Source organism: Dama dama, chromosome 2, assembly GCF_033118175.1.
Source record: "Dama dama isolate Ldn47 chromosome 2, ASM3311817v1, whole genome shotgun sequence".
Lineage (NCBI taxonomy): Eukaryota > Metazoa > Chordata > Mammalia > Artiodactyla > Cervidae > Dama > Dama dama.
Genome location: NC_083682.1, coordinates 19,014,766 through 19,030,907, shown reverse-complemented (window position 1 = coordinate 19,030,907; position 16,142 = coordinate 19,014,766). Strand labels below are relative to the sequence as shown.

Here is a 16,142-nt window from a genome sequence, read left to right as displayed (position 1 = left end):
TATATATACTGTTGATACTATGTATGAAATATGTAGCTCAGGTGGTGAAGAACGCCTGCGATGCAGGAGATCCTGGTTCGATTCCTGGGTTGGGAAGATCTGCTGGAGAAGGGATGAGCTACCCTCTCCAGCATTTTTGGGCTTCCTTGGTGGCTCAGCTGGTAAAGAATCCACCTGCAATGCGGGAGACCTGGCTTCAATCCCTGGGTTAGGAAGATCCTCCGGAGAAGGGAACCTACTCCAGTACTCTGGCAGGCAGAATTCCATGGACTGTATAGAATTCCATGGAGTCATAAAGAGTCGGACACGACTGAGCAACTTTCACTTTCACTTCACTTCATGAAATAAGTAACTAACGAGAACCTACTCTGTAACTCGGGGAACTCTACTCAGTGCTTTGTGGTAACCTAAATGGGAAATTCAAAAAAGAGGGGATATGTGTATACATATGGCTGATTCACTTTGCTGTATGATAGGGCTTCCCATGTGGCACTAGTGGTAAAGAATCCACCTGCCAATGTAGTTGGATTCCTGGGTTGGGGATATCCCCTGGAGGAGGGCATGGTAACCACTCAAGTATTCTTGCCTGAAGAATCCCATGGACAGGGGAGCCTGGTGGGATAGAGTCCATAGGTCACAAAGAGTTGGACACAACTTAGCACATGTGCTCACACATGCATAGAAACTAACACAACACTAAAACAACCGTACTCCAATAAAAATTAAAACAACAACAACAACAGCAAAGGCTGACTAGTTCACACACCCTCTGTCCAACTGGTTCACACTTCATAATTAAAAACCTTCTAGGTCCTTTGTTAACAGCCAGGTTTTAGGGGATAAAACTCTGGACAGGCACCATGGAGAGAACTATATACAAAATGAAGACGTAAAGAAACCTCGCGTCGGCCCTTTCCTAGAGTTTAGTCTTTCTGTCACCGGAGGATAAAGTCATTCAAAATGACTGAAAAGTTCTGGGACTTCCCATAGAACAAGAACATCCAGGACCCACCTAAGCCAGGGCCGCTGTGATGGCAATTGATACAGGATGCAGCCCACATCCAGTTGCCTCGGTCCCTCAACTCCATCCTCAGTCTCAGCCTCCATTTATGTTCCTACCTGAGCCATAGTGTTCAAGGCCGGTGGGCACTTCCTGAGTAGCTGTCTCTTCCCAGAATGGGTAACAAGCTCTTGGTGGATGATAGGCCGACTGGAAACCACAGGCCATTCGGGGATCTTCATAAGAGTTGAGAGGTCCCTGCCTCTGTGGCCAGGAAACAAAAGGAAATATATTAAGATTCCCTAATGGAACAGTAAGTATCATCCATAAGTAAGAATTATTCATAGATAACAGAAGACTATTTTTTAAACTAATTTTTATTGGGGTATAGCTGCTTTACAATGTTGTATTAGCTTCTACTGTACACCAAAATGAATCTGCCATATGTATACCTATATTCCCTTCCTTTTTGAATTTCCTTTTCGTTCAGGTCACCACAGAGCATTGAGCAGAGTTCCCTGCGCAATACACTATGTAGAACCAAATATTGATCACTACCCTCCCCTATCCAAAAAAAAAAGACTTAGGAATAGGAAAGATTTCTGACTTGGACTATGTATACATTTATTTTCATACATTTCCTCAAGCATTTGAAGAATTTTTTAAATTTTCAAATAAGGATCCATGGTTAATGGCAAGGCAGAATCTTGGTCATCTTTATATAATCCTGGCTTTTGTCTTTTATTTTTTTTAATGTTACCCTAGTCTATAAAAACACCATGAAAGATATTCTTAGAAGACATTCCAGTATCATAGAACCCATAGGTGACAAATGCCAAGGAAAAAAACAAAAAATGTATTTTTACCTAATAAAATTGCTCTTTTTTAGTTAATCAATGTGCATAAGTTTCTTTCTTTTTAAAATGCTTGTTTCTTTGGCTGTGTCAGGTCTTAGCCGAGTCCCGTGGGATTTCCCACTGCAATGCACAGGCTTCTCTGGCTGCAGCAAGTGGACTTAGTTGCCCCATAGCATGTGGGATCGTGGTTCCCCGACCAGGGACTTGACCCTGCATCCCCTGTCCTGGAAGGCAGATCCTTAAGCACTAGACCACCAGGGAAGGACCACCAAGGAAGTTCCGTGCCTAGGTTTTAATGATATCGATAGCTATATTAGAATTTTCATTTTTCCCACTTGGGCACTTATTCATTCTCTTCTTAGTTTTTGTAAAATCCATAAAATATACTCTCTACCCAGTACTCTCTAAGAAGGACAAATAATAGTATGTGGGAGACCATGGTTTGCAGTGCTTAAGGCCCTGTTCTTTGAAGGCAGGGATACATGGATTCAAATCCTGGCTCCATCACTTACTAACAGGGACCTAGGCCTGTTCTTCTATCTAAACCTCAGTTTACTCAACTAAAAGATGGGAAAAATAATACCTTCCTCATAAGGTAGGAGGAGTGAATGAAATAATACGTGTAAGAAAATAATACTGGATTAAGTTTACTCCAAGGCTGTTCTTCTTCCCAGTGGATTGAAGGTGCTGAGAATGGAATAAGACCCTGGGACTGAACAGGGTCACCATGACTTGCTATATGTGTGGGTGCTAAGTTGCTTCAGTCATGTCCGACTCTTTGTGACCCTCTGGACTATAGCCCGCCAGGCTCCTTGGTCCATGGGATTCTTCAGGCAAGAATACTGGGGTGAGTTGCCATGCCCTCCTCCAGGGGATCTTCCTGACCCCAGGGATCAAACCCATGTGTCTTACATCTCCTGCGTTTGTATGCTATGTGCTTAGTCACTCAGTCGTGTCCAACTCTTTGCCACCCCATGGACTGTAGCCCACCAGGATCCTCTGTCCATGGAGTTCTCCAGGCTAGAATACTGGATTTGTAGGCAGCTTCTTTCCCTGGGTCGGGAAGATCCCCTGGAGAAGAAAAAGTGGTGGGAACTGCTAAAGTGGTGGGAACAAGAGGAGAACTTGAACTCACGTGTCAAAGTTGAGGTTTTCTCTGCTAAGGAAAGACCCCAGAAGGTGAGATATGGTTTGTAAAGAGGCATTGAAGGAAAATGATGAGTGCCCTGTAGAGGGAAGATGGAGGGCAGGAGTAGGTGTCGAGTTATGGATAAGCAAGACGATATTGGGTTCTAGACCTGGGCCATCACCACGTGGCTGTACGGTGAGTCAGCCTGCAGCTTTGATAAACAACGTACAGCATCTCTTTGAGTTTCGTGATTGGCTTTATTTTTAGTGGAGTGCCACCTGCCCCCACACCAGGTTCCTTGTTGTCATGGAGGGTTCATTTATTATTTTATACAGGAAAGTCTATTTTTAAGATATATTTCCTCCTTAACTGTCCTCAGTGGTGCCAGGGGACCCTATTTTTTAAGAACGAGAAGGAGATAATGCATCAAACCTACCATGAACCACAAACATCTTTGCTCACAGAGGCTCTTGGGAGCATCATGACACTTGTTACCTAGACACCTGCCTTTTTGTTTGATATTTCACCAACTGACTTAATACCTATTTCATAGAGTATGAGAATGACATTTTTACTCAAGAGGACAACAGAGCCAGTTCCAATTCATTATGAAACCTTCTCAGTTGAGGAGGAAGAAGCAGGTTATTAACAGGTCAGAAATCTGGACAGCAAAGCCCCACCTCCATGCTTGAAAAAGGGCACCACCCAAAACAAGTTCAAGTCAACATCTTCCTCCTGGCTGCTGGTGAATGGAGGTGAGTTCAGGAGATGCCAGCCACCCTCCCGACCCTGTCATAGTTTAGAGAACCCATCTGATGGGTCCTCAGTCATTCATCCCACAAGTGATTACTGAAAGGAAAACTAATGTAGGTCCCACACTGATCCATGCTGATCGGTTAGCTAAACATGGTGAAGAGATGGTCACATTTAATCTTCACATTTAATCCTCATAGCTGTGCAAGATTCACTTTTTTATCTCCATTTCATGGAAGAAGAAACTGAGGTTTTTCAGAGAGCAAGTAAACATCCAAGGCCACACAGTTAGTAAATAATGGAGATAGAATTCCCTGCTGATCCAGTGCTAAGACTCTGTGCTCCCTCTGTAGGGGGTCCGGATTCGATCCCTGGTCAGGGAACTAGATCCCACATACTGCAACAAAAACCGAAGATCCTATATGCCAGAACTAAGACCCGGCACAGCCAAATAAATAAATAAATAGACATTTTTTCAAAGAAAGAGTCCTAGTTGAGACCTACTTGATTTCAGACTGCACACCGTGAATCTTCTGTGGCCTGGACGGCTCGGGAAGGGAGGCCGCTGTCCCATGACAAAGTACTAAGTGGATTATGACAATGGACGGTCATGAAACAAATCTGCATCACACAACCAGTCTATGCCAAGTATTATGTTAGATGCTTAGAATAAAGTATGAGCAAGACATGAACTTTGCCCTCTGAAGTGCACAAACCAGTAAACAGGAAATTACAGCGAGGGGATGTGACAGGGTGAAGCACCGATGTGTATGAGCGAGGAGAGTGGCAGCAGGTAAGACTTCCTGGAGGAAGCAGATTAAGGTAATAACTGAAAGATCAAGTAAGATTCAGCCTAGAACATTTGGTGAAGGGTCTAGAGAACAAAAGATGACACTCCTAAAAGTGCCAAGGAACACCTACACCCATGTAAGGAAGAATAAAAAAGAATGGTGACAGAGAAAGAGAAAGACTTGGTAGTGACAAGTATGAGGGGAAAGCATGCTCTTGGCAATGAGAACACCTGCAGTGGAGGGCAGTTAGTAAGAATGAAAGCTGGAGGGATAGTGCTGTATGCGTGCATGTGTGTGTGCTAAGTCGCTTCAGTCATGTCTGACTCTAAGACCCCATAGACTGTAGCCCACCAGGCAATGAGAACACCTGCAATGGACAGCAATTGGTAAGAATGAAAGCTGGAGGGACAGAGTTGAGGGTCATGAAAACCAGACCAGAATCTGTCTGCAAGAGAAAGAAATTCGAGGTGGTATTAAAGGTAGTGGCATGGTGAGTCAAGATGTTCTAGAAGGACGCATTTGATAGGGCTAAGTAGATGGAGTGAGCAGGAGCAGGCGAGGAGGCTGGCACGGCGGCAGCCGTGCCCTGCAGAGCCATACTGGGGCCTCGGTACAAGGGAAAAAATCAGTATTACTGATCCTAATTGTATTTAAATTTTTTATTTCTTATAATAATTTTTGCATTAATTTTGATGGTCAGAAATATTACATGCAGGGAATATTAATCAGAGAGAGCTATCTCAGAGGTCCACAGCTCAACACCAAGACCTGGCTCTACCCAACTGCCTGCTGATTCCACGGCTGGAAACCTCAGGCCAAACAAATAGTGAGACAGGAACACAGTCCCACCCATCAAAAAAAAAGAAAGATTACATTCAGATTTGTTTAGCTTGAGTACTGAGTCTGGGGGCAGCCCTTAGTCTTTGGCCCCATGTGAACTGAGTGGTAAGCCAGTTATACAGTCAAATGCTTTATCACTGATCTCCACCCCCAACAGTCCAGTTCTGAAGAGTTGAACTAGGGTCATGAGTATAGAGGTGAAGAGGAAACAAGAAATATAAGATATGTTTTGAAGAAAGAGTCAACATGATTTTATGACTCAGAGGAGATGAAGGAAAGCGGTGGGGGGCAATGATCCAAAAAAAAATGCTTAGATTGCTTGCTTCTGTAATAGGGAAAATGGTGAATTTAAGTACATAGGTAAGAGGTTGGAAGAAAATTTCACTCTTGGTTGTGCTCAGATGGAGAGATGGCAGAGCGACTAGGGGGAGGTTCCCTTGGTGGCTGCATGACAGAAGACAGGAAAGGATAAAGGTGGATCTATAAACATCAAGGATCTAGTTAAAGTGTAGAGTCAGGGAAAATGGGAGTTAAAATAAAAAGAGAAAGGGTCAGAAATGGCTCTGCCACACAGTCCAGCAGTTCTATTTCTGTGTGGTTATCCAAAGAAAACTAAAACACTCATTTGAAAAGATATGTACATCCCAATGTTTACTACCACATTATTTACAATAACCAAGATATGAAAGCAACTTACCTGTACACTGATGGATGAATGGATGAGAATTATACACACACACATATACATACACTGGAATATTATTCAGTCATAGAAAAAGAATGGAATCTTGGCATTTGCAACAACAGGAATGGACCCAAAGGATATTTGCTGATTGCAACAAATCTGACAGAGAAATACAAATACTGTGTGATTCTACCTATGTGTGGGATCTAAAAAAAGGAAATGATACACGACAAATAAACAGTAACAGAACAGAAAGAGACTCACAGATGCAGAAAACAAACTGGTGGTCACCAGAGGGGCGGGGAGAGATGAGTGAAATAAGTGAAGGGGACTTAGAGCAATTATCAGATAATAAGTCATGAGAATGTAAAGTACAGCCAAGGGAATACAGTTCACAATATTGTAATATCTTTATATGGGGATGGTTACTAGACTTATTGTGGTGACCTTTTCATGTGTAACGTATAAAAATATCAAATCACTATGTTCACTTGAAATTAGCATAATATTGTAATTCATTTGTACTTCAATTTTGGGAAGAAAACGGGTTTATAGAGTTGCCAACCATTGGGAGGAGAAATGAAGAGGAAATAACAATGAATGGTCAAAATGACCCAATCAAAAAATGGGCCAACGAACTAAACAGACATTTCTCCAAAGAAGACATATAGATGGCTAACAAAAACATGAAAACATGCTCAACATCACTCATTATCAGAGAAATGCAAATCAAAACCACAATGAGGTACCATTGCACGCCTGTCAGGATGGCTGCTATCCAAAAGTCTACAAGCAATAAATGCTGGAGAGGGTGTGGAGAAAAGGGAACCCTCTTACACTATTGGTGGGAATGCAAACTAGTACAGCCGCTATGGAGAACAGTGTGGAGATTCTTTAAAAAACTGGAAATAGAACTGCCATATGACCCAGCAATCCCACTCCTGGGCATACACACCGAGGAAAGCAGATCTGAAAGAGACACGTGTACCCCAGTGTTCATCGCAGCACTGTTGATAATAGCCAGGACATGGAAGCAACCTAGATGCCCATCAGCAGAAGAATGGTTAAGGAAACTGTGGTACGTATACACAATGGACTATTACTCAGCCATTAAAAAAAATTCATCTGAATCAGTTCTAATGAGATAGATGAAACTGGAGCCCATTATACAGAGTGAAGTAAGCCAGAAAGATAAAGACCAATACAGTATACTAACGCATATATATGGAATTTAAAAAGATGGTAACGATAACCCTATATGCAAAACAGAAAAAGAGACACAGATGTACAGAACAGACTTTGGGACTCTGTGGGAGAAGGCGAGGGTGGGATGTTCTGAGAGAACAGCATTGAAACAAGTATACCATCAAGGGTGAAACAGATCACCAGCCCAGGTTGGATGCATGAGACAGGTGCTCAGGGCTGGTGCACTGGGAAGACCCAGAGGGATGGGATGGGGAGGGAGGCAGGAGGGGGGATCGGGATGGGGAGCACATGTAAATCCATGGCTGATTCACGTCAATGTATGGCAAAAACCACTACAATATTGTAAAGTAATTAGCCTCCAACTAATTAAAAAAAAAAGGGTCCATTGAAGACACAGGGGGAAAAACACCAAAGTGCTCAGTGCAAAGGGCAGAGCTTCAGCAAGCGGACACTAAGAAGAGGGTTGTATCCAGGCAGCCTTGTGCCGGCCATGTGCTCCTACCGGGTTCTGGGGCAATCCGTGATGAGCACCCTCCCCCAACCCCAGTAATCCTTGTGGAGGCTTCAGAGGACAGGAGCCTGCAACCTAAGTGCTTCACTTTTCTGATCCTGGAAAGAAATACCATGAAGTTCTGAAGTCTGGAATCTACTAGGATGATGGACACACACTTGTTCCTGCTCCAAGATAAACCACCCCTGACGCCACCACCATAGTGACCACCACCCCCTTCTGAAGTCAGGGCTTCATCTACTGTATTACATCACTCTCGACCTCCCCCCACAACCTGCCCTATGCTTCTATCAGGGACCTGTCTCTCCTCCCCACCCACCCAGTTCCCTCCCTGTGACTGCTCTTCACCCACCTCCCAGCCCTGCCAAACCTCACAGCATTGCTTCTGCTCAGAATCTTCCTCCCCTCTGCCCCCAAAGATCCCAACAATTAGAAAAGAGGGAAAAGGGAAGTAGATTTTCAACACTAAATCAAAAACAGATGGAGGCTGTGCGTCTATAGGAGTTCGTTTCTGTGTTGAGCCAAGCAGCCTTAATTGTCCAAGTGTTTGCTTCTCAAACCCTTCCTGATCCTTCTGGTGTGTGTGTGTGTGTGTGTGTGTGTGTGTGTGTGTGTGTGTGTGTGTGTGTGTTACAAAACACTCTGTCAAAGTAAATCTGTATTTTCTTTAACCAACTACACAATCCTGGGGTTTAGCCTTAGTACTATACCATAAGCATACAAGACAGACAGATAAATACTTCTAGATGCTGCAGCTTAAAAAAAAAGTGTATTCCCAGAGGCAAAGCTGACTTAACACTGAATGGATGGGTAAGGGAGTCTAGAATCCACAGGAGTAAATCTGTATCATTCTAGGTCTGGAATTGATGTTCATACACTCCAGTAAGAAGATGAGAGACTGGAAATCAGGAAGCCTGGTCTGAGTCCTGCTCTGGGCTTCCCTTGTGGCTCAAATGGTGAAGAATCTACCTGCAATGCAGGAGACCTGGGTTCAATCCCTGAGTTGGGAAGATCCCCTGGAGAAGGGAACGGCTATCCACTCCAGCATTCTGGCCTGGAGAATTCCATGGACTGTATAGTCCATGGGGTTGTAAAGAGTTGGACACTACTGAGCAACTTTCGTTTTCACTTTCTGGTCCATATAATCAAAGCTATGGTTTTTCCAGGAATTATGTATGGATGTGAGAGTTGGACCATAAAGAAGGCTCAGTGCTGAAGAACTGATGCTTTCAAACTGTGATGCTGGAGAAGACTCCTGAGAGTCCCTTGGTCTGCAAGGAGATCAAGCCAGTCAATCCTAAAGGAAATCAATCCTGAATATTCACTGGAAGGACAGAAGCCAAAGCTGAAGCTCCTGTACCTTGGCCGCCTGATGTGAAGAGCCGACTCACAGGAAAAGACCCAGATGCTGGGAAAGATTGAAGGCAGGAGAAGGGGACAACAGAGGATGAGATGGTTAGATGGCATCATTGACTCAATGGACATGAGTTTGAGCAAACTCCAGGAGATGGTGAAGGACAGTAAGCCTGGAGTGCTGCACCCATGGGGTTACAAAGAGTCAGACACGACTTAGTGACTGAACAAAGACTGCCCCTAAAGAGCTGGTTAGTCTCCAGCCTGTTTCTTAACCTCCTTAAGCCTCTGTTTCCTGAGGACACTGGCCCCAATGATCGCCAAGTTCCTTTGCAAATACAAGTCTCATTTTTGCTGATCCATCCACATTCTTTCTCCTGACCTTGTGACGGACAACCTTCATTTGATAAATAACGACGCCAGGGTGGGAAAGCCTAAAGCACCAGAATTCGTCATCATTTAGATTCACGCCAGGCCATGTCCCCTTCAAATGCATTAACGCCTTCACGTCTTTGTCTTCATTCTTCCCTGGAATATGCTCACACATCATTTTGCCCCCACATCCCCTGCTTTTTCAGTAGAGAAAAATTAGGTTAGGAAGTGCCTAGCTGCTGAGCTGTCCAGGGACTCTCACATACTAGTTGCAAATTTGTGCGGTAAGTGGGGAATTTCTCATCCTAAACCCTTTCACTTTGCTGTAGGCAGTTGCCCCCTGAGGCCAGCCTGACCAACTCCACAGACATCTCATTGCGTCTGAGACTCCTCATCTTCAGAGGATGTCAGACCAGCCAGCACCTCTTTTTACTCACAGAGAAGTGCTTTCAGCCTTCCCGGGGGAGGAGTTTGGGGCAAACTATATCTGGCCCTCAGAAGAACACTGGGGCTCCTCTGCTTCAGGGGGACAAGTGGGACCTGCTCCCTGGAGAAGGGAAGGAGGCAACACGGAAATGCCCCCCACTTTCAGCTCTCCCACCAGAGGGGAGGGGGCCAGGGTGGTGGAGCCACAGGAGAGGCAGGAACAGACAAAATAGGAAACTCTCAAAGGGCGATTTAATTTTAGATTCAAGGCCAGGAAATTGTTTTTAAAACAATAAGAGCGATGGGTTTGGGTCTTGGCAAAAGGGCAGGTCGGACCACTGCAGATTCCTGAGAGAGAAATGAATCTGAAGCACAGAGCAGAGGTGGGACTGTCAGATTCCATTCTCCAGGGGAAGCTGTGCTCAGCCTCCAAACGGGCCACCTGGACCACAGCTGACACCGCCCTGAGATGCCCCCAACCCTGGGGCTGCAGATCAAGTCAGGGGAGGGGACGGTGACCAAGGGTGCAGCTCCTCACACCAGTCTGAGACCACAGTCCCCTCCACTCAAAAGACATTCTCTTGCTGAGAGGTATCAGGTGAGATCCTGTGTTATCCATCAACTTCTACTCATTAACGGGAAGCCTTGAGACTCCCAGTGACTCCATGGGGTGCCAGCCTCAGGCATCCAGCCCAGAGCTTGGAGGTGAAGGGTGGGCCTGACTCAGAGCCTCCTGAGAGATGGAGCGAACCTCCCACGGAGAAAAACCTGGACAGGAATTTCAATTTGCTCAGCGGTCTACAAAATGGAGTTCTGTCTTTTTTCCCTAAACCAAGGAGGGTAAATTCACCATGAATAAAGCATACGGATGCATCAGTTCAGCTCCCGCTCAGTCGCGTCCGACCCCATGGACTACAGCACACCAGGCCTCCCTGTCCATCACCAACTCCCAGAGTTTACTCTAACTCATGTCCATCAAGTTGGTGATGCCATCCAACCATCTCATCCTCTGTCGTCCCCTTCTCCTCCCGCCTTCAATCTTCAATCATACAGATGCATGAGTTGGCATAAATTCTTATCTATCCCCACATTCCTTAAAAATGGTCAAGATGGGGACTTCCCAGGAATTCCCTGGTGGCCCAGTGGTTAAGGTTCTACTTCCACTGCAGGGAGTCTGAGCTCAATTTCTGGTCGGGGAACTAAGATCCCGAGTGCCGTGTAGCCAGGTCAAAAATAAATTACATTTTTTTAAATTTTATTTTTAAAATGATAGGGACTTCCCTGGTGGTCCAGTGGTTAAGACTTCACCTTTCAATGCAGGGGTGCAGGTTTGATCCCTGGTCAGGAGGCTAAGATCCCACATGCCTCATGGCCAAAAACCCAAAACACAAAGCAGAAGCAATATTGTTACAAATTCAATAAAGACTTTTAAAATGCTCCACATTAAAAAAAAATCTCTAAAAAATATGATCAAGATGCACTTAATGATAAGGAGTGTCCCAAGCCAGGAGCCGGAAGAGCCAGACCATACACTCCATCCTTTACCAGCCTGTAAACTTGGGCAACTTCATTTATTCTCTTAGGACCTGAATTTCCTGATGCTGGGAGATGGTCTCAAGGTTATGGTCTGGCTCTGAAATTCTCTAGCTTGTGCAGACTGAACCCCATATCTTAGAAAATCCCCACTTTTTAAGATGCTGGAAAAAAATCTCTTTTTTCCCTCACTTCTTCTGACTATCACTAAGAGTTATGGTTATAGGTTATTTCTTAAACATCATGTTCCAGCAAACTCCCCAGAGGTAAAGCCAACACCACCCCAAGCAGTGAGAAAAAAAAAAAAAAAGCTTTTCTGGTTTCCATTTACATTCTAAATTTCTTTTTCTGTCTTCTCATTTCTTATCCAGGAGAAGGAAATGGCAACCCACTCCAGTATTCTTGCCTGGAGAATCCCGTGGGCAGAGGAGCCTGTCTATAGGCTGTCTATAGGGTGGTTGCACAGAATTGGACACGACTAAAGTGACTTAGCAGCAGCAGCAGCAGCATTTCTCCAATCAGGGATACCTTATCCATTGCTTTTCAGGATCCCCAGAAAGAAGAAAAAGGTATGTATGTTAAGCTTCATAGAAACAAGATCCAGCCCTTCCCAACTTCCCAGAACTGCAGGGACAACACAGACATCCCTGTGAACACATCCTAAGGCATGTGGGGTGGAGGTGAAGAGTGCGAACAGCAAAGGCTAAGAAGAGAATTGCTTCCCAAGGAAGCCCAATTAAACTGCAATTACTCGAGATAAGAGAACCAAGTCTGTTTACACAATGGGGCTGTAAACCACCAGCCCATTACAAGAGAACTTTGATCTGGTGGCAGGGGAGCTATTTCTGGTCCAGGGTAGAGAGGAAGCAGGGAGGTTTCTCAATAAGAGAAATAAGAATGGCTCCACTCAACCCAAAGTCCCATCTTGTTCTGGCCGTATCCTTGTAAGGACAAAATCAGTGGAATCACCTCCACCTCCACCTCCCTGTGTCCATCTCACACAATGGAAAAGTCCAGAGAAAAACAGAGAAGAGATAGTAAACACAGGGAAAGGGAATTAACTGAGGTCATATTTCTGGCTGGTGTCACGATGACCTGACTTGGTAAGTTATACCCTGTGCCTGTTTTACAGACCAGAATACTGAGGTTCAAAGGTAGTAATTTGCCCAAGGTCACGTGGGTGAGGAGTAACAGACCAGAATTTAACTCAGGTCTTTCTGACTCCAAAGCCTAAGTGCTTTCCATGCTATTGGATTGGCCAAAAAGTTCCTTTGGGTTTTTTCATAAGCTGTTATGGAAAAACCTGAAGGAACTTTTTGGTCAACCCATGTGGGGCTAGGCTATGTTCCACAGCTGTCTGGCCCAAGCCAGAAGGCTCAGGGCCTTGCATGTGGCCTGACACTCTGAACAGTCTCCCTTGCCTGGCATATTGCTATAGAGTAAGTCCCCTACATAGGAACCTTCAAGTTGTGAACTTTCAAAGACACAAGCGTGCATTCCATCATCGTCAGGCGTGAGTGACCTTACAGCTTGCCCCCCGTCTCCTATTGCAATCCGCCCCTCCTCTCCATCCTCCAGGCAGTAATTCTTCCTGCCTGTGCACCCGATGCCAGCCCTTGGATGCCAGCTCTTGTACGGTACTGCTGTTTTTGTTTGTGTTTATGTTTTATGTATTATTTGTATGAAAAGTATTATAAATCTATTACAATACAGTATTACAGAGTGGGTTGTTAGTTGGGTACTGGACTAACTTTGTTGGACTTACACACAAACTGGACTTACAAACTCGCTCTCAGAACGGAACTCATTCGTCTGTAGGGGACTTACTGTGTAAGGGAACTTACTGCATGCCCAAAGGCCTGAGCTCCAAGAGGAGGTGTGTGTGTTCCTTCCCTCTGAACAGTTCAAGGTGGCTTTCTAAGCTCGAGTGATCCAAGGACCTCCTCCACACGCTGGTGAGGGAGCCAAGGACAGGGATATGCGTGGTCCAAACCAGGGGCAGCCTGCCTGGCCCATTACTACCCTGCCCGCTCTCAAGGCTCAGCAGTGTGAAGGGGAGGATGACGCAGGAGAGGACCAGGGGTGCGAGCGACTTCCAGGCGCAAGGCGGCAAGCTCTCCAGCCAGCATAACAGGAAGGAGTGCTTCCTCCCGCTGGATGAAAGGGTCCCTGACACACAGCCCATATAAGTACCTGCAAACGTCACTCCACTCCCACACAATGGCCAGACAGCTTCCAGAAGTGTTGTTTCCCTGCCTCCCCTGCTGTGACATCACTTCTTTCATGAAGGTCTCCCAGGAGCCTGACCTTCCAAAGGGGAGAACTTGTGTCCTGCTTTGGACAAAGGGGCTCGAGACAGATTACGTGAGTTCTGCATACAATGGCTTTTACCCGAGGGATGGGATGAATTTTTGCAACTGTTGCTGTGATTATTTTAAGCCTTCTCCTGGTAGAGCAAATAATCAAATCGTACTAATGCCAGCTCCAATTCTCAGTCAAGGACTCTGAGACTGAGTGGTCTTTAAGAGTCTAGAAAATATTTGTTGTCTTGGTTTAGATTGTTTCTTGGACAATTAAAGCAGTCTGTTTAGCAGAAACCCTGGTAACATGAATATAGTCTCACTTTTTTTTTTTCTTTTTTAAGAGTTCCCTTTCAAACACAAGGAGTTACACTCAGTACCAGGCTTCCCAGGTGGTTCAGTGGTAAAGAGTCTTCCCACCAATGCAGGAGATGCGGGTTCAATCCCTGGGTCAGAAAGATACCCTGGAGAAGGAAATGGCAATCCACTCCAGTATTCTTGCTTGGAGAATCCCAAGGACAGAGGAGCCTGGAAGCTACAGTCCCTGGTCAGACACAACTTGGCAACTCAACAAGAACACATAGTACTACCCCTCCTTCAAACCCGATCTTGTGTCCATTCTAGAGCACAGCTTCTCAACCTTGGCGCTACTGACGGTTGAGGCTAGACAATTCTTTGTCATGGGGCATTGTACCGTGTAGTGTAGAATGCTTAGTTGCAACCCAGACCGCTCTCCTCTGGATGCCAGCAATAACCCCCACTCCCCAAGTTCTGACCATCAAAAATATCACCAACAAAATCACCCCTAGATTAAAAAAATCCACTAGTTTTCCTTTTACCCTCAAACTTCCCATTCTGGGATAGCTTCTCTTCCTGGTGGCCCAGGCTAACTAATGCAGAGACCAGGGCGCCAGGCAGGAGGACTTGGCTGATTGGATTAAGTACAACTGGTTGAGCTCTAGACAAGACTCCAACAGAACTGAGAAGACTCAGGTGCCTGGGACCTTCACGTTCTTGTCTGGGAAAGTTCATGAAGCTGGGCTCACCCCCGCAGGAGATCTCAGATTGGGATTGAAAGTATGAGGTTTACTAGTTTTTCTCCTGCTAATGCCAGGAGCTTATATTCTATAGGTGATTTACAAATTCTTTCACTGTCATTATAGCCCAGCCTGAAGTTGAAGGTTATCTGTCAGAACTAGTTCACTGAACTTGAGCTTGGATCCTTCAGCTTTATTTATCTAATTTTTTAAATAAAGAAGACATAGACGAAGAAGGCAGAGGACTTTCCTGGTTGCTCAGTGGTTCTAAGAGATTTGCCCAACTAGCTCCAGTGGTGGAGAAACTGAGCCCCAGAGAGAAGTTGTGAGCAAAAGTCCTGTAACAATAACATAGCAGTTCGCTTACGTAACTTTCTGCTTTTACCCGAGCAAATCTGAAATATCGTATTGAAAAGGATCCCGAGGGTTGATAATGTTTTTCAGATATAGCTATTGGGGGTGGGGATAAATGAGTTCTTTGTTTTGAAACCAGTGGAAACAATTCAAAATGCATTAAAAATACCAAGTGTATTCAGTTGAGGGTGGGGTCTTTAGTTGAAAATACACACTTAGAGTTGTTCTTTAGTTTTTTTCAATCTCATACAGTTTCCAGATGCCCTGTCTAGGATAACTTAATGTTATACCTGCAACTTATGTACTTGTCCGGCAATTTATCTCAGTGCCTAAAATAAAATAAACACAAATTTGCATGGCATTGCTAAATAAGTTATTAATCTTATTTAATTGGATTACAATATTGGCAAAGAGAATTAAGGTAAGCTGCTTTTAAATCCACTTTTCCGAGTCAATGACATGGTGTGCTGTGGAATCACAGTATCCTTATTTAACAAATCTTTACAATATCATCTTTAAGAAAGATTTAGTGTCATTTGTGCTGACCTTAGATGATAACTTCTTTGTGAGAAGCAGAAGCAGTCTTTTCCCTGGCCAAGTCTCCAGCCATATGGACCTTAAAAAGTCCCTTGGCAATTTCTACTAAGCAGAATGGAGGGATTTTTGGTCCGAACTTGTGTGTGTGTGTTTTAAATATATTTCTGATGTAAATTGTACTCTAAACTTTTCCCTGATTCTAATTTCTTAAATACAGTGAATGCTGTTTATATAGAAACAGAAGCCACTTAAAAAAGAAGAAATATGTGTCACAGAACAGTCAGGGAAGAAAGATGTGTTCATCATTTCTGGAATGTGGAATAGCTTTTGAAGTAATTATTTTTTTAATATTATAGATTAAAACACATCAGATCTTTTGACAATTATAGTGAGAGGTCACGGCAAACTGAGGGGTACCAGGGTTGAAAACTCTGCAGAGGAGGCAGAAAAGCACTCTG

At 44.5% G+C, this 16,142-nt stretch overlaps 1 protein-coding gene across 1 annotated transcript in view; it reads right to left on the bottom strand.

The window, feature by feature from the left end:
• The window catches only part of ETS1 (ETS proto-oncogene 1, transcription factor), a 148,103-nt gene that overhangs the window by 109,062 nt on the left and 22,899 nt on the right, over window positions 1-16,142 (bottom strand). The window contains exon 3 of the mRNA XM_061166769.1: window positions 1,120-1,264. Coding sequence (XP_061022752.1) covers window positions 1,120-1,264 — 145 coding nt within the window. The remainder of the gene's footprint in view (window positions 1-1,119; window positions 1,265-16,142) is intronic.